The sequence below is a fragment of the Gopherus evgoodei genome, chromosome 3 (genome assembly GCF_007399415.2).
Source record: "Gopherus evgoodei ecotype Sinaloan lineage chromosome 3, rGopEvg1_v1.p, whole genome shotgun sequence".
In the NCBI taxonomy this organism is placed as follows: Eukaryota; Metazoa; Chordata; order Testudines; family Testudinidae; genus Gopherus; species Gopherus evgoodei.
In genome coordinates, this window is record NC_044324.1 from 140057385 (window position 1) to 140072814 (window position 15430).

Here is a 15430-nt window from a genome sequence, read left to right on the forward strand (position 1 = left end):
GGTTGACATAAGATACCGTATGTTGACCTAACTCTGTAGTGCAGACCAAGCCTAGCACCAAGTGTCACTGCTAAATACAAGATGGCACAGATTGTTTAGCACAAGTACTTAACGTATTTCAAGGGACCATTCAAGGTGAAGTGGCCCATTCACACCCCTCCAGTCATAGGGAGGAAAGGAATGGGGGTGGAAGCAGCTGGAGGAGGTGGTTGTTATTAGTGGGTTACAGATTACTGTAATAATCCATAAATCTGGTGTCTTTATTCAGTCCATGACAAAAGGGGCTGTGAAACCTACCTGGGAATTTTGGACAGAGGGATTTTGCTTGGTATTGTGTGTATTTGATTGGGAGGGAAGGCAGAACAGACTGAATGAGAGAGACTCAAAGGCAGAAAGAAAGCCAAGTGGCAGCCTGAGAGCATGGTGTGACCCTGGAGAAGCCTACAGGAAGGTTTTGGGTGTGGTGCTAGAAGCAGGACTTTGTACATTTCTTGTCAATAAACAAGATTGCATCCAAGAAAATACCAGATTCCATCATCAATTTCTACTCCCAACTGGAACAACCTCAGGGCCCTGAACTTTGACTAATCGCTTGAGTTAAAAAGGGGTAACACTGATGTCAAAGGTGGGATCTGCTTTCCAAGGAGAGAGGTTGTGAGGTGGTGTACCTGTTGAACCAAGATAGAAGAAATGATGGCAGTGCTTGCAGAAATCAAAGATGGCCATGTAGTAGGAAGAGAGCCTGAGACATAAGCCCCTTGTACCAGAGGTCTGGTATGAGGCAGGACCTACTCACAGAATCTGGCAAGAACAGGGATAATATTGCAAAAATACACATTCTTAAAAATAGCTAAGCACAGAGTACTCACACAAACACATCCTGATATTAAATGGTGCCAGAACATCCCAATATTAAGAATGGTACAAAAAAATTTCCTAAGGATAAAAGGAGCATACTGACCCCTTCTAAAAGATATGGTTAAGATAACAGTACATAATAAAGATGTTTTAATCAAACCAACATGTACAAGGTGATGGCTGATAACTAGCCATGTCAGGGGGCAGTGACTAACTATGTCAAAGGCAGTACATATATTTTTATACCCTGATTTAAAAAGTTATCTTAAAGAAAGTATCTTTAGCCAGTCAATGAATGAAAAGTCCCGCCATTCGCTGAGCTGTGTCCCTTGTCATAAGCATACATGTCTTAGTATCCTCGTAGAGTCTGCCAGGTGCTATTACCATGCTTTGTCAACAATAAACCTGGTCTGGCACCATGGTACCTTAATGGATCTTGTGGTCATTGGATAATTCACTCAAAGTCTACTGTGCTGGCTGTTTGCGCAGAGCTGGGGCAGCACATAGGAAGAACACACACACGCAGCCAAACATCTAACCACAGGCCAAACTAAATTAAAGCAAGACCTAAAACAAGCTTCAGAAAAATAATGTAATACAAGCCCTACAATAAGATCCAAAACAAGACCTGAAGGTTTCCCAGAAAGGGCTTAGACAGAACTTGCAGACCAAGATGAGATCCTTGTTAGAGCTGCAGCTATAAAATTCCCAGACAGATTTGGAACACCATTCACTTGGGTCAAAAATGTGTAAGAATATAGTTTACATTGCTACTGTTTCAGTTCTCCATTTGCCTCACATGTGAGAGTACCAGATAAAACATTTTATTTCAGCATTGTGATGACAACAAAGAAATCATATGTAACTGCTGCAGCCACGAATGTTATGACAGCTTAGTCACCAACAAGTGAAGATAAGCGCCCATATCCAAATTAAAATGTGTCCTTTAGGCAAGAGAATCATAGTGCCTAAAAATAAAGAGCTAATTTTGAAACATATGTAAACATGGTTTGGGTAGCCGTTGTAGGCATGATATTAGGTAGCAAGCATCTTCCCATTCCTTCCTACCATTTGATGTTACTTGCACCTTTCACTTTCTTTAGCTATGATTAAGGCTGAGTGTCTTTCACAGAAGTCATGGATTCCATGATTTTCCAGGGCCTCAGTGACTTCTGCAGTAGCTGCTGTGACTTACCCCAGGGCCGCCCAAACAGCTGGGGTGACCCTGGGGCCAGCCAGACAGGCCCCTGCTCAGGCGACCCCAGGTGGCTGGTCCCATGTGCTGCCTCAGAGCAGCAGTCCGGGAACAGCAGCAGCACCCTGGCCTATGCCTCCTCCCCTAGCAGCAGCAGCGGGGGCCTAGGCCACCTCCTGCCCAGAGCAGCAACGGCAGCCGGAGGACCCTAGGCTGCACACAAACACACCCCAGCGGCTGCAGGGCCAGGGCCGCCACCCCCTGCCTGGAGCAGCAGTGGAGGTTGGGGGACACTGAGCTGTCCCCTCCACAGCAGCAGCAGCTAGAGGGCCCCAGGTCACCCACCACCTCAGCAAAAGCGGGGTCCGGACTCGGAGTGCTCCCCTACGATCAGCAGCATCCCCGGAAGCACCCCCCCCCCAGCAGCAAAGGTTTAGTTAGGGGTATTTTTAGTAAAAATCATGGACAGGTCACCAGCCCATGACTTTTTGGTTATTGCCTATGACTTGTCCATGACTTTTATTGAAAATACCAGTGACTCAATTGTAGCCTTAGCTATAACATTGTTTAACTGAATCAGGGAGGAACTGATCCACCGCCCAGTGAAGTCAATGGGAGTCTTTCCATTGATTTTAATGGACTTTAGATCAGGCCATTAGGACCTAATCCTGAGTTGCTGAGTATCTACAACTTCCATTGATTTCAGTGGGTAATGCAAAACCAAAGTAATTTTTAGGAACTGTCCCATAGTGGAGAAACATTGTCAACCTTGGATGAAGCCAGTTGTCTTTGAACCCCTCCCTCACTACCTCATTCCATACATTTAAAAAAAAACATACTGCAGCATCAACTAGGGTGACTCCTAGAAAGAGAAAGTTTGGAAAGTAATGGAAGTTCAGCTGGACTCAGGTCTTCATAGACTTATAGACTCATAGACTTTAAAGTCAGAAGGGACCATTATGATCATCTAGTCTGACTTCCTGCACATGAAAAAAGAGGTCTTCTTCTTCAATCACATGGATATACCAAAATGATTACTGTACAGAATATTTAAGGATAAAAATATGGATGGCAACTGTGCTCTAGTGATGATACCTTTCCATATTTATGATTCATATAGGGAGATAGGGAAACTTTAGAAGGAATACAGGTATTAATAATATGATGGAGCAATAGCAAGATCATGGTTAACATTTTATTAGATTATTCTCTGAAATAGTTATTTTAATTATACCATTGAGATAATGGGTCAGATCCTCAGCTGGTGTAAACTGGAGTTAACTCCATTGTCTTAAAGGATCTACTCCAGCTGAGAATCTGACTCAATATAATTAATTACTGCAGATGTGAAAAGGCGTTTACATTAAAGCAAACACACATTTCATTTAGTGCTCATGAAAGATGTTTGTTTCACAACCGTGGCAACCAAAGTCGTCTATTCACCCACAATGAAGGTACAGTGATGATATTGGCAGTGCAAGCTTCCCCATGCTGCTCCATCAGTATCCCTCCATCCTGAACTGGAAGGACTGTCTGTAGGGATTAAAAGCTGCCATCAAGGGCACTACATTGTGCCAATGTATAATGACCTCTCTTTTTATGATGTGGGTAGCAGTCACTCTGAACTGAACTGAGATTGACTCATATCTCATAGGTGACCAAAAAATCATCAGATAGAAAAAAGAATTAGTTGCAAACAGGTGACCTACAGGTGAGAGGCTTCATATCCTTATTTATTTACAGCATATATTTTAAACAGATTTATGCTTTGCTACATCAACTCTGTAATCTTTAGTGTCCAGGAACATTACTAATAGATTTTTTCACCTTTATTTGGATACAGAGCAAAAAATATATTTAAAGTCTTTATTTCTGTAACATGTATTCACTTAATTGACTTTAGTCCATTTTAAATGTCTGATGCCTTACTGAAAAACTATGAAAATAATCTAAACAAGATGATTGTCACTTTGTGTCAAATGAATTGAGAAATGCAAATTCTTTAAAAATACGGATAATTCTTTCTGCAGACCACTTAGTACCTAATAAGAAGCCACTAAGTATTCTAGACATTCTTACATATCTAATTTAATTTTATAAATTTGATTATCTAATTAAAATTGAAATAACAAAGGACAAATATTTGTAACTAAAACCACTTGTATCAAACCTAAAAATGTGACCATTTTTATACAATTAATGTTTTATTAACAAACAGAAACAATATGTGAGTTGTGATCTACCAGGAACACATGGCTTTGTGCCTGCACATTGATGTAGGCAGTTCATCCTCAAGGACTAGCTAATGTCTAAAGATGATAAAATTACACATAATATTTATATATGTTGAAAACAAATAATTTGGGGCCCGGTTTATCTCTCAATTACACTGTAGGAAATCAGTAGTAATTCCATTGAAATCAGTGAAGTCACACTTGGGTAAAACTAGTGTCTGGGCAATCAGAATGAGAACTATACGTTTTATTATATAACGGGTAAAAGCAGCAAAGAATCCTGTGGCACCTTATAGACTAACAGATGTTTTGGAGCATGAGCTTTTGTGGGTGAATACCCACTTCCTCAGATGCATGTGAGGAACTCTCTGATATTATTTATCCTGTCAGGGGCTAGGGTATATTTGAGCAGGAGGTTGAAGCTCATGAATTTTATGTTTTCACAAAAAAAACCAAACCCTTGCTTCTCATCAAACTGCAACGCTGAAGATTTCCACCTGCTCAAATATACCCTAGCCCCTGACAGGATAAATAATATCAGAGAGTTCCTCACATGCATCTGAGGAAGTGGGTATTCACCCACGAAAGCTCATGCTCCAAAACGTCTGTTAGTCTATAAGGTGCCACAGGATTCTTTGCTGCTTTTACAGATCCAGACTAACACGGCTACCCCTCTGATACTATATAACGGGTAGTAACCCATGAAAAATTCACATATGTGCAGTAGAGTAGTAGGGCTTATCTCCTTTTTAGGCTGTAGCAACTAGAGTTTACAAGAGCACACGTGCTTAAGCCGACATACTATTCTATCCATTAATGGATGTCAATAGAGTCAGGAGCTCCACTCACTGCTTCAGGTAAGCAATAGAAAGAGTGGAGCAGCTAATAGCCCTCACTGAATCCTCTTGGTTCTCCTAATCAGAGCACCATGAGGATGCAGACTGTTCCCTCTTCCCCATTCCTGTTCTGCCTCCCATGGCCAACATCAACTTCATCCTTCTGCCCAACTCCCAGCACTTTTTCCCCCTCCCTCCATATAGGGGACAGAGAGCACAGCAGCTCCTGCAGCTCCCTCCCTGGCAAGGAATAGGACAGGTAGAGCAGAACACCTAGGCTTTTCTGTGAATTTGAAGGAAGCAGCAGTGAAGAGAAAATATGTTTGCCTGCTACTGGAAAAAGAGATGAATTCTGATAGTGGGGAGAAAAACTGAAGCATCAGATCCTTTGTGGTAAGCTGGTGGAGGCTAACTTGGATTTCCCTCTAATACAAACAGTAAATTGGATGCAGATAGCCTTGGCAGAATTCAATTTTTATTTTTTTTCTAATTTTGATGGATGCTTATTTTTAAGTATTTTTTAGACTTTTATTAATTTAAATTTTCATAATTTTGGGAAGTTATAGGGGGAGACAAACCATAATTATTTAATGACTGTAGATGTTGAGATTCAAAAAGTTAAAGTTTTATGACTGTTAAAACAATGTTAACACCCTATGTTAAAATATACACAGTAAATATTTTAAATCAAACACTAATACAATTATCTTACTTTGCATATCTGTAAATTATTGTTGATGGAAACATTTTTGTTGGTTTGTATGTGTACAGTGAAATCAACATTTACCAATAAAAATCTAATACTTTCAAGCCGATCTATAGAGAACTTTGAAGATGAAGAAAACCAAAGGGCCTCCACATGTAAATATACAAATCTTTCCATATACATGGACATCACATCAGCACCTCTGGAAATCTGGGGCTTATTTAGGTGATCAGTCAGGTTATCTGCAGGGATTGCTGATGAGATGTCCAAAAAATCTAGAAACACCACTGTGTACTGCTTGAGCCAAAGGACCAAGTCTGTTAGCAGGAAGACAGTAGCAGAGTCACAAATCTCATACGCAGTGTAGCTGTAGCCCTGTTAGTCCCAGACTACTAGCGAGACAAGATGGGTGAAATATATTTTATTTGACTAACTTCAGTTGGTAAGAGACACAAGCTTTGGAGCCACACAATGCCAGCAATGCCCCTCTGCCATATACGTTGGCCAAACTGGACAGTCTCTGTGCAAAAGAATAAATGGATACAAATCAGATGTCAAGAATTACAACATTAAAAAACTAGTCGGAGAACACTTCAACCTCCCTGGTCACTCAATTACAGACCACAAAATCACAATACTCCAACCAAAAAAACTTCAAAAACAGATTCCAACAAGAAACTGCAGAATTGGAATTAATTTCCAAACTGGACACCATTAAATTAGGCTTGAATAAAGACTGGGAGTGGATGGGTAATTACACAAAGTAAAAACTATTTCCCCATGCTAATTTTTTCCCCATAATGGTACTCACACCTTCTTGTCAACTGTCGGAAATAGGCCATCCTGATTATCACTACAAAAGTTTTGTTTTTCTCCTGCTGCTAGTAAAGCACCTTACATTTGTACGGTTGGTACAGCAACACCCATTTTTTCATGTCCTCTGTGTATATATCTTCCTACTGTAGTTTCCACTGCATGCATCTGATGTAGTGGGTTTTAGCCCACAAAAGCTTATGCTCAAATAAATTTGTTAGTCTCTAAGGTGCCACAAGTACTTGTTCTTTTTGCAGATGCAGACTAACGCAGCTACCACTCTGAAACCTGACACAGAGCCTTCTTTTCCCAGCCCTGAAGAAGGGCTCTGTGGTGCTTGAAAGCTTGTCTAACCTATAGAGCTTGGGCCAATGAAAGCTATTCCCTACCCACCTTGTCTCTCTGAATCTCAGGGCTTGTCTACATCACAAAGTTGCAGCGCTGGTGAGGGGGTTACAGCGCTGCAACTTAGGAGGTGTACACATCTGCAGGGCATCACCAGCGCTGCAACTCCCTGTTTGCAGCGCTGGCCGTACTCCCGTTTTGTCTCGGGTGTAGAGGATCCAGCGCTGGTGATCCAGCGCTGGTAATCAAGTGTAGACACTTACCAGCGCTTTTCTTGACCTCCGTGGAATAAGCAGGTATCCCAGCATACCTGAGGAAGCCTCTCTGGTAAACAAGCAGGTCTCCTTCCCCGGTTTGCTCTCGCGTTCCCCGAACCCCCGTGCAAGCAGGTCTCCTTCCCTGCGGTTTGCAGGGGGGTTCGGGGAACGCGAGAGCAAACCGCGGGGAAGCTGGTCTCCTTCCCCGGTTTGCTCTCGCGTTCCCCGAACCCCAGTGCAAGCAGGTCTCCTTCCCTGCGGTTTGCTCTTGCGTTCCCCGACCCCCGAGCAAGCAGGTCTCCTTCCCTGCGGTTGCAGGGGGGTTCGGGGAACGCGAGAGCAAACCGCGGGGAAGCTGGTCTCCTTCCCCGGTTTGCTCTCGCGTTCCCTGAACCCCCCTTGAAGCCGCCCAACATCGCTGCAGTGTGGCCACATCTAACACCACTTGCAGCGCTGGTTGCTGTAAGTGTGGCCACTCTGCAGCGCTGGCCCTATACAGCTGTACTAATACAGCTGTAACAACCAGCGCTGCAAAATTGTAGATGTAGACATACCCTTACAGTGGTCCACCCAGTAGGAGTAAGAGAGATCCAAGGTGAGTGAAAGTGCATTACACGGAGGCTTCGTTACCTAATGTCAAGCACCCACATTTGAACTTTGACCCGTTGCCACGGGTGTGGAGGTCTTGTGGTAACACCACCTGTTTTCTGATCTGCGTTGACGCACGATAAAGATCAAAGTGCAGGGACGCCTGGCGGTAGGGCTGACCCGGGGCTAGGCTCCGAGAGAGGCGGGCTCAGAGCGGGAGTGGCCCGGACGCAGCACGAGCTCCAGATGCGGAACGTCCCGCTGTGCCAGGTCAGCTCTGCTGGACGGGGGTGACGCGGCGCGTGGCTGCCCCTCCTCCCCATGCGGCCACCTGCACTTCCGGTCCACAACCAGCTGAGCTCCGTCTGCGGGAGGGGGGCAGCTGCCCCGAATAGCTGCCGGGCTCTCACGGCATCCGGTTGTCATGGGGACGCCTGGAGGCGGGTAAACCCAGCGCCGCCTCCCACCGCGACCGCCCTGCCTTGGACACAGGCTCTCTCGCGAGAGCAGGAACCTGCGGCCTGGCTGAGTCTCAGCAGCGGAGCACGGCGCGGGGGCCGGAGCTGCTCGGCCTGGGGGTGAGCGGGGGGCCGGGGAGAGCCGCCGTCCCACCGCGGGGCTCAGGCTGTTTCCTCGGGAGGCAGGTGCCTCGGGAGGGGCCGCGCCTGTGTGCGCCGCTGTCACCAGCCCGGCTAAGGCAGCGAGCGGGGCAGGGCCTGGCGCCTGTCAGGGGCAGCGAGTAGAGCCTGTTGTCCGATCGCCGCTGCTCCGTGACCGGGCGGGGCCCCTGGGCTCCGCGGCGATCCCCGCCCTAGGGTGGAGGCTGCGCCGGGGGACGCCGGCGAGAGCTGAACGCTGTCGGCATCGGGCAGGTTCCCGGGGAGGCGACGGGCGCAGCAGAGAAAGTGCTCGGCTCGTCTGAGGCGTGGGAGAAAAGGGCCCTGCCGGGGTGCCCGGGAGAAACGTGGCCCCGTTCAGCGGGTGCCGAGAGCTACAGAACTAGGCTAAGCGAGCTGGCAAATCAGGGGTAGTCGTATGTTTCGTTCGTCTCTTCCCTCAGCCCCGGGAGTGCCTGTGGGCTAAACAGAAAGCAGGTTCTCCCGCTCTGAAAGGTTTTTTTGGAGAAAAGCTGGTATGTCCTTGGTATCGTCATAGACTCAGACTCAGACTCTAGGACTGGAAGGGACCTCGAGAGGACATCGAGTCCAGTCCCCTGCCCTCATGGCAGGACCAAATACTGTCTAGACCATCCCTGATAGACATTTATCTAACCTACTCTTAAATATCTCCAGAGATGGAGATTCCACAACTTCCCTAGGCAATCTATTCCGGTGTTTAACTACCCTGACAGTTAGGAACTTTTTCCTAATGTCCAACCTAAATCTCCCTTGCTGCAGTTTAAGCCCATTGCTTCTTGTTCTATCATTGGAGGCTAAGGTGAACACGTTTTCTCCCTCCTCCTGATGACACCCTTTTAGATACCTGAAAACTGCTATCAGGTCCTCTCTCAGTCTTCTCTTTTCCAAACTAAACAAACCCAATTCCTTCAGCCTTCCTTCATAGGTCATGTTCTCAAGACCTTTAATCATTCTTGTTGCTCTTCTCTGGACCCTCTCCAATTTCTCCACATCTTTGTTGAAATGCGGTGCCCAGAACTGGACACAATACTCCAGTTGAGGCCTAACCAGCGCAGAGTAAAGCGGAAGAATGACTTCTCGTGTCTTGTTTACAACACACCTGTTAATGCATCCCAGAATCATGTTTGCTTTTTTTGCAACAGTATCACACTGTTCACTCATATTAAGCTTGTGGTCCACTATGACCCCTAGATCTCTTTCTGCCATACTCCTTCCTAGACAGTCTCTTCCCATTCTGTATGTGTGAAACTGATTGTTCCTTCCGAAGTGGAGCACTTTGCATTTATCTTTATTGAACTTCATCCTGTTTACCTCAGACCATTTCTCCAATTTGTCCAGATCATTTTGAATTTTGACCCTGTCCTCCAAAGCAGTTGCAATCCCTCCCAGTTTGGTATCGTCCGCAAACTTAATAAGCGTACTTTCTATGCCAACATCTAAATCGTTGATGAAGATATTGAACAGAACCGGTCCCAAAACAGACCCCTGCGGAACCCCACTTGTTATACCTTTCCAGCAGGATTGGGAGCCATTAACAACTACTCTCTGAGTACGGTTATCCAGCCAGTTATGCACCCACCTTATAGTAGCCCCATCTAAATTGTACTTTCCTAGCTTATCTATAAGAATATCATGCGAAACTGTATCAAATGCCTTACTAAAGTCTAGGTATATCACATCCACCGCTTCTCCCTTATCCACAAGGCTCGTTATCCTATCAAAGAATGCTATCAGGTTAGTTTGACATGATTTGTTCTTTACAAATCCATGCTGGCTATTCCCTATCACCTTACCACCTTCCAAGTGTTTGCAGATGATTTCTTTGATTACCTGCTCCATTATCTTCCCTGGCACAGAAGTTAAACTAACTGGTCTGTAGTTTCCTGGGTTGTTTTTATTTCCCTTTTTATAGATGGGCACTATATTTGCCCCCTTCCAGTCTTCTGGAATCTCCCCCGTCTCCCATGATTTCCCAAAGATAATAGCTAGAGGCTCAGATACCTCCTCTATTAACTCCTTGAGTATTCTAGGATGCATTTCATCAGGCCCTGGTGACTTGCAGGCATCTAACTTTTCTAAGTGATTTTTTTACTTGCTCTTTCCTTATTTTCTCTTCTAAACCTACCCTCTTCCCGTAAGGATTCACTATACTAGACATTCCTTCAGACTTCTCAGTGAAGACCGAAACAAAGAAGTCATTAAGCATCTCTGCCATTTCCAAGTCTCCCGTTACTGTTACCCCCTCCTCATTGAGCAGTGGGCCTACCCTGTCCTTAGTCTTCCTCTTGCTTCTAATGTATTGATAAAAAGTCTTCTTGTTTCCCTTTATTCCCATAGCTAGTTTGAGTTCATTTTGTGCCTTTGCTTTTCTAATCTTGCCTCTGCATTCCTGTGTTATTTGCCTATATTCATCCTTCGTGATCTGACCTAGTTTCCATTTTTTATATGACGCCTTTTTATTTTGTAGGTCACGCAAGATCTCAAGGGTAAGCCAAGGTGGTCTTTTGCCACATTTTCTATCTTTCCTAACCATCGGAATAACTTGCTTTTGGGCCCTTAATAGCGTCCCTTTGAAAAACTGCCAACTTTCTTCAGTTGTTTTTCCCCTCAGTCTTAATTCCCATGGGACCTTGCCTATCAGCTCTCTGAGCTTACCAAAATCCGCCTTCCTGAAATCCATTGTCTCTATTCTGCTGTACTCCTTTCTACCCTTCCTTAGAATTGCAAATTCTATGATTTCATGATCACTTTCACCCAAGCTTCCTTCTACTTTTAAATTCTTAACAAGTTCCTCCCTATTGGTTAAAATCAAGTCTAGAACAGCTTCCCCCCAGTAGCTTTTTCAACTTTCTGAAATAAAAAGTTGTCTGCAATGCAGTCCAGGAACTTATTGGATAGTCTGTGCCCCGCGGTGTTATTTTCCCAACATATATCTGGATAGTTGAAGTCCCCCATCACCACCAAATCTTGGGCTTTGGAGCAAGTTCTTCCTGCTTATTACCCATACTTCTTGCATTTGGTCACGGTTTCGTTGCTTCGGGTATCACTCACCAGGTCTAGCTTTTATATCCCCCCGTGACCCTGGCTTCGTCTGGCCTTTTTCTAGTTCTCCCACACTACTGCCTACTTCTTCAGGGTAGATCCCACTCCTTCTAGTCCAGTGCATGTTCCCTGGGGGAGATGTCTTTGGCTTCCTCCCCTCTGCAAGCTTTTCTTTCATCCTCCCATCAGCGACCCACTTGGCGCAGCCTCAGTTGTTCCTATGGTCTCTTAATACTCTCATTTACTTCTCTATCTTTTCCTGTTTCATCTTCTCATGGATGTCCCACTACTTGCTCAAATTAAAATGGATAAGGTTCTCAAGACATGAATTTTGTGCCTAAAACATTCTGTCCGTTGTCACTTTTCACAAATCCACTGTCTGCCTCATCACTCAAATGCCATCATTCGCTCTTTTCCCTCATGTACCTTTTGCAAAATTGTGGCCTTACATTGTAAAAGTCTTTAGAGCAGAACATTCTGCAAGTTATAGGGTTATATAAATCATAGGACTGGAAGAGACTGTAATAATTCATCTGTGCCAGTCCCCTGCACTCATGGCAGGACTGTTGTATTATTTCTATACCATCCGACAGGTGTTTGTCTAACCTGCTTTTAAAAATCTCCAATGATGGAGATTCCGCAGCCTCTTTGGGCAATTTATTCCTGTGCTTAACCACATTGACAGGAAGTTTTTCCTAATTTCCAATCTACTGCTTTTTGTTCTAGCTTCAGAGGCTAAGGAGAACAATTTTTCTCCCTCCTCCTTATAACCTTTTACGTACTTGAAAACTGTTATCATGACCCCTCTGTTTTCTCTTCTCCAGAATAAACAATTTTTTCAGTTTTCACTCATAGGTCATGTTTTCTAGACCTTTAATCATTTTTGTTGCTATTCTCTGGACTTTCTTCAATTTGTCTGCATTTTTCCTAAAATGTGGCCCCCAGAACTGGACACAATACTTCAGTTGAGGCCAAATCAGCGTGACGTAGACCAGAATAATTATTCCTTCCTAAGTGTAGTACTTTGCATTTGTCCTTACTGAAGTTTATCCTATTTACTTCAGACCATTTCTCCAGTTTGTCCAGATCATTTTGAATTTTATTCCTATTCTCCAAGCCACTTACAGTCCCTCCCAGCTTGGTGTCATCCACAAACTTTAAAAGTGTACCCTCTCTACCATCATCTAAATCATCAGTGAAGATATTGAACAGAATCAGACCCAGAACTGATCTCTGCAGGACCTCACTCAATATGCCTTTCCAGCCTGTTTAATTATAAATGTTTAATTTTAGAAAGCTAGGTGAAATTTGTACAAGAACTTTTGATTGAAATCTCTTGAAGGCAGGGACTCTGTCCTGTATGAGTGGAAAGCACCTAGCCCATTTTGAGTACTATAATACAAATAACTGCTTATATTAATATTCAGTTATAACTGTTGTATGTTTTATGAAGGTGATAGTCTAAACCAAGAGTGGTGACCAACTTATTTTGGGGCTGAAACATGACACTCTTGGTAGATTTAGAATACTTAATTTTAAATGCAAAAAAAATTGATATGGTCAACTTTATATTCTGAAACCAGGTATGGGACTTGGAACTGAAATGTTGCCTCTTTGTACAGACTTCGTACATGGCCTTTTCACATTCAGTATGACAGCATTTGTTATGAGAAACATACATACCTTTGAATTTCACTTAGACGTACACAAACTCAGCTGTTACATTAACAGTTTTTACTTATTTAGATAACTCCAGGATTTCTTAAACTATATCTGTGTTTTGATAGATCCACTAACTTGTTTACTTAAATATGTAATCAGTCATAATTCTCAATATGCAGGTGTCCCCATATACATCTCTATACACAAATCCAGGTGTGTACCTCACTATGCTACTAAAGCTAGATGAAAAACCAAATGACATGCCCAAAACTATTCTAATACAAACTAAGTCACACTTCTTCAAATGCAAAGGCCTTAATTGAATACTTTTTCCAAACCATAAAATCACTACTGGAGCTTATCCTTTTTTGACAAAAGGTCTCATTCCACCCACTACATGTTAAGTTTATTAATTTGAAATAAGATATTGACCCAGTACTATAAGTTCACATCAGCAAGCTAATGTGTTTGCTGAGCAGTTGCTACTTAAAACTGTTTATGCTTTTTCTAGTTAAGCAAATCAAGTATATTAAACCTCACATTAGCACATTTACATTTTGGATGAGCTATTGGACCCATATAAAATCTCAGAATACATTTCACTTAATTTTGTAGGGACTTGGGTACTTCAAAGACAGGAATTCAAGAGATCTTTTCCAAAAGTGGATCACATTGAAACCTGAATTATTTCTTCTGTATTAACAGGGTATTTACAACACATGATGTTGGAAAAATTCCTTTAATGTCAAACATAAGAGTTATGGCAGCACATTGGAAGAAAACATTGGTGATCTTTCTAGCAGCTCAAGCATTACTTATGGGTGATAGCTTTGAGGAAGAGGATGTACCTGATGAATGGATTCTTCTTCACGTAGTCCAAGGTCAGATTGGAGCTGGAAACTATAGCTACTTGAGACTAAATCATGAAGGGAAGATAGTACTTCAGATGCAGAGTTTAAAAGGCGATGCAGATTTGTATGTATCTGATATGACCCTTCACCCCAGTTTTGATGAATATGAGTTACAGTCTGTAACTTGTGGCCAAGATGTTGTTTATGTACCAGCCCACTTCCGCCGCCCAGTGGGAATAGGAATCTATGGTCATCCCTCTCACTCGGAGAGTGAGTTTGAAATGAAAGTATATTATGATAGAACAATTGTAGATTATCCATTTGGTGAGGCTTCCTACAACCCCGAAGAGATGGAGGCAAGCCAGAAGCGTACTCATTCACCAGCAGATCAATCTCAGGATGAGGAATCTATTTTTTGGACTATACTCATTGGAATTTTGAAACTTATACTTGAAATTCTTTTTTAAAATAATCAACTGGACATACACTGGAGTAGAGTGCACTTATAGCCTATGACATTGAACATGAATGGCTTGCTGTGAGCATTGGTACTCTTTTTTGTAAAGTTACCTGAAGGTTACTTTTTCTATGCTGAAGAGGGGAAAAGCAAAGCCATATTTAATTTTGTATTGAAGCCCCCTTCCCACCTTCCAGAAGTAAAATGAGCAGAAAGCACAGTATTTGTATAGTTTTCTTTATAAATCCAGGGTTAAAGTGAATGTACAATAAAGAAAATCTTATTAAAATGTATCACTTTGAATAGGTGCATAAGAAAATGGACCTCAATAATTCACTGTATTTTCTATTAAAGTGACACAATTTTATACAAAGAAAGTTGTAAAATCTGAAAAGTGGTTTTATCAACTTCATCCAATTTAAAATAAAGAACTAATTTTCTAATCTCTTTGCAGTGTGAACAGATCTTTAGCAAGTGGCACTTTAAAATGCTGGCAACCACTGGAACTTGAAAGCAGTGTAACAAAGACCAGGAAATGTCAAGGTCAGGTGATTTTAGGTGCCTAGTTAGATCCAATTTAAAAGAGCCTGACTTTTCAAAATGTAGGTGCTCAGTGCTTTCTCAACCTTCTAAGGTATCAATTTGTGCATTTAAACTGATGCGCCCAAAATCACGACCTGAATCAAGTTTGCCATCTTTATTTTCTCTGCAGGCAGAGGCTGATCTTTCTAGTCAAGGAAGAATTATAATGAATCAGTTATTCAGCTATTTTTATATCTGTAAATATATAAGCAATATTGTCACTTCTCATTAAAAGCAACCCAGCCTGCATTATCATAAGCAGAAAAAGGTTTCTCTCCATATATATACCTCTTTTCTGAAGTGTAACCACAATTTTAGTGCCACTTCCGTAGTATCATCTGTTCTTTATGGTTGTTGGTGCATCTT

At 42.9% G+C, this 15430-nt stretch overlaps 1 protein-coding gene across 3 annotated transcripts; it reads left to right on the forward strand.

Annotated features, from left to right (window-relative positions):
• The first annotated feature begins 8106 nt into the window (after positions 1–8106).
• Positions 8107–14929, forward strand: C3H6orf120 (chromosome 3 C6orf120 homolog). 3 transcript variants are annotated; one of them, XM_030556806.1, is made up of 2 exons: positions 8107–8410; positions 13880–14929. In XM_030556806.1, the coding sequence occupies exons 1-2, from the start codon at positions 8154–8156 to the stop codon at positions 14490–14492; spliced, it is 870 nt and encodes a 289-aa protein (XP_030412666.1). In that variant the 5' UTR covers positions 8107–8153; the 3' UTR covers positions 14493–14929. The 3 variants fall into 3 exon arrangements, with proteins under 3 accessions (XP_030412666.1, XP_030412667.1, XP_030412668.1); XM_030556807.1 differs by lacking the exon at positions 8107–8410 and adding an exon at positions 8485–8964; XM_030556808.1 differs by lacking the exon at positions 8107–8410 and adding an exon at positions 8485–8737.
• The last annotated feature ends 501 nt before the right edge of the window (positions 14930–15430 follow it).

Coding starts and splice junctions, on each gene's coding strand:
- C3H6orf120 (XM_030556806.1), top strand. CDS start 8,154: ATGCGGCCACCTGCACTTCCGGTCCACAACCAGCTGAGCTCCGTCTGC. Junction 8,411..13,879: donor CGGAGCTGCTCGGCCTGGGG/GTGAGCGGGGGG, acceptor CTGTATTAACAG/GGTATTTACAACACATGATG.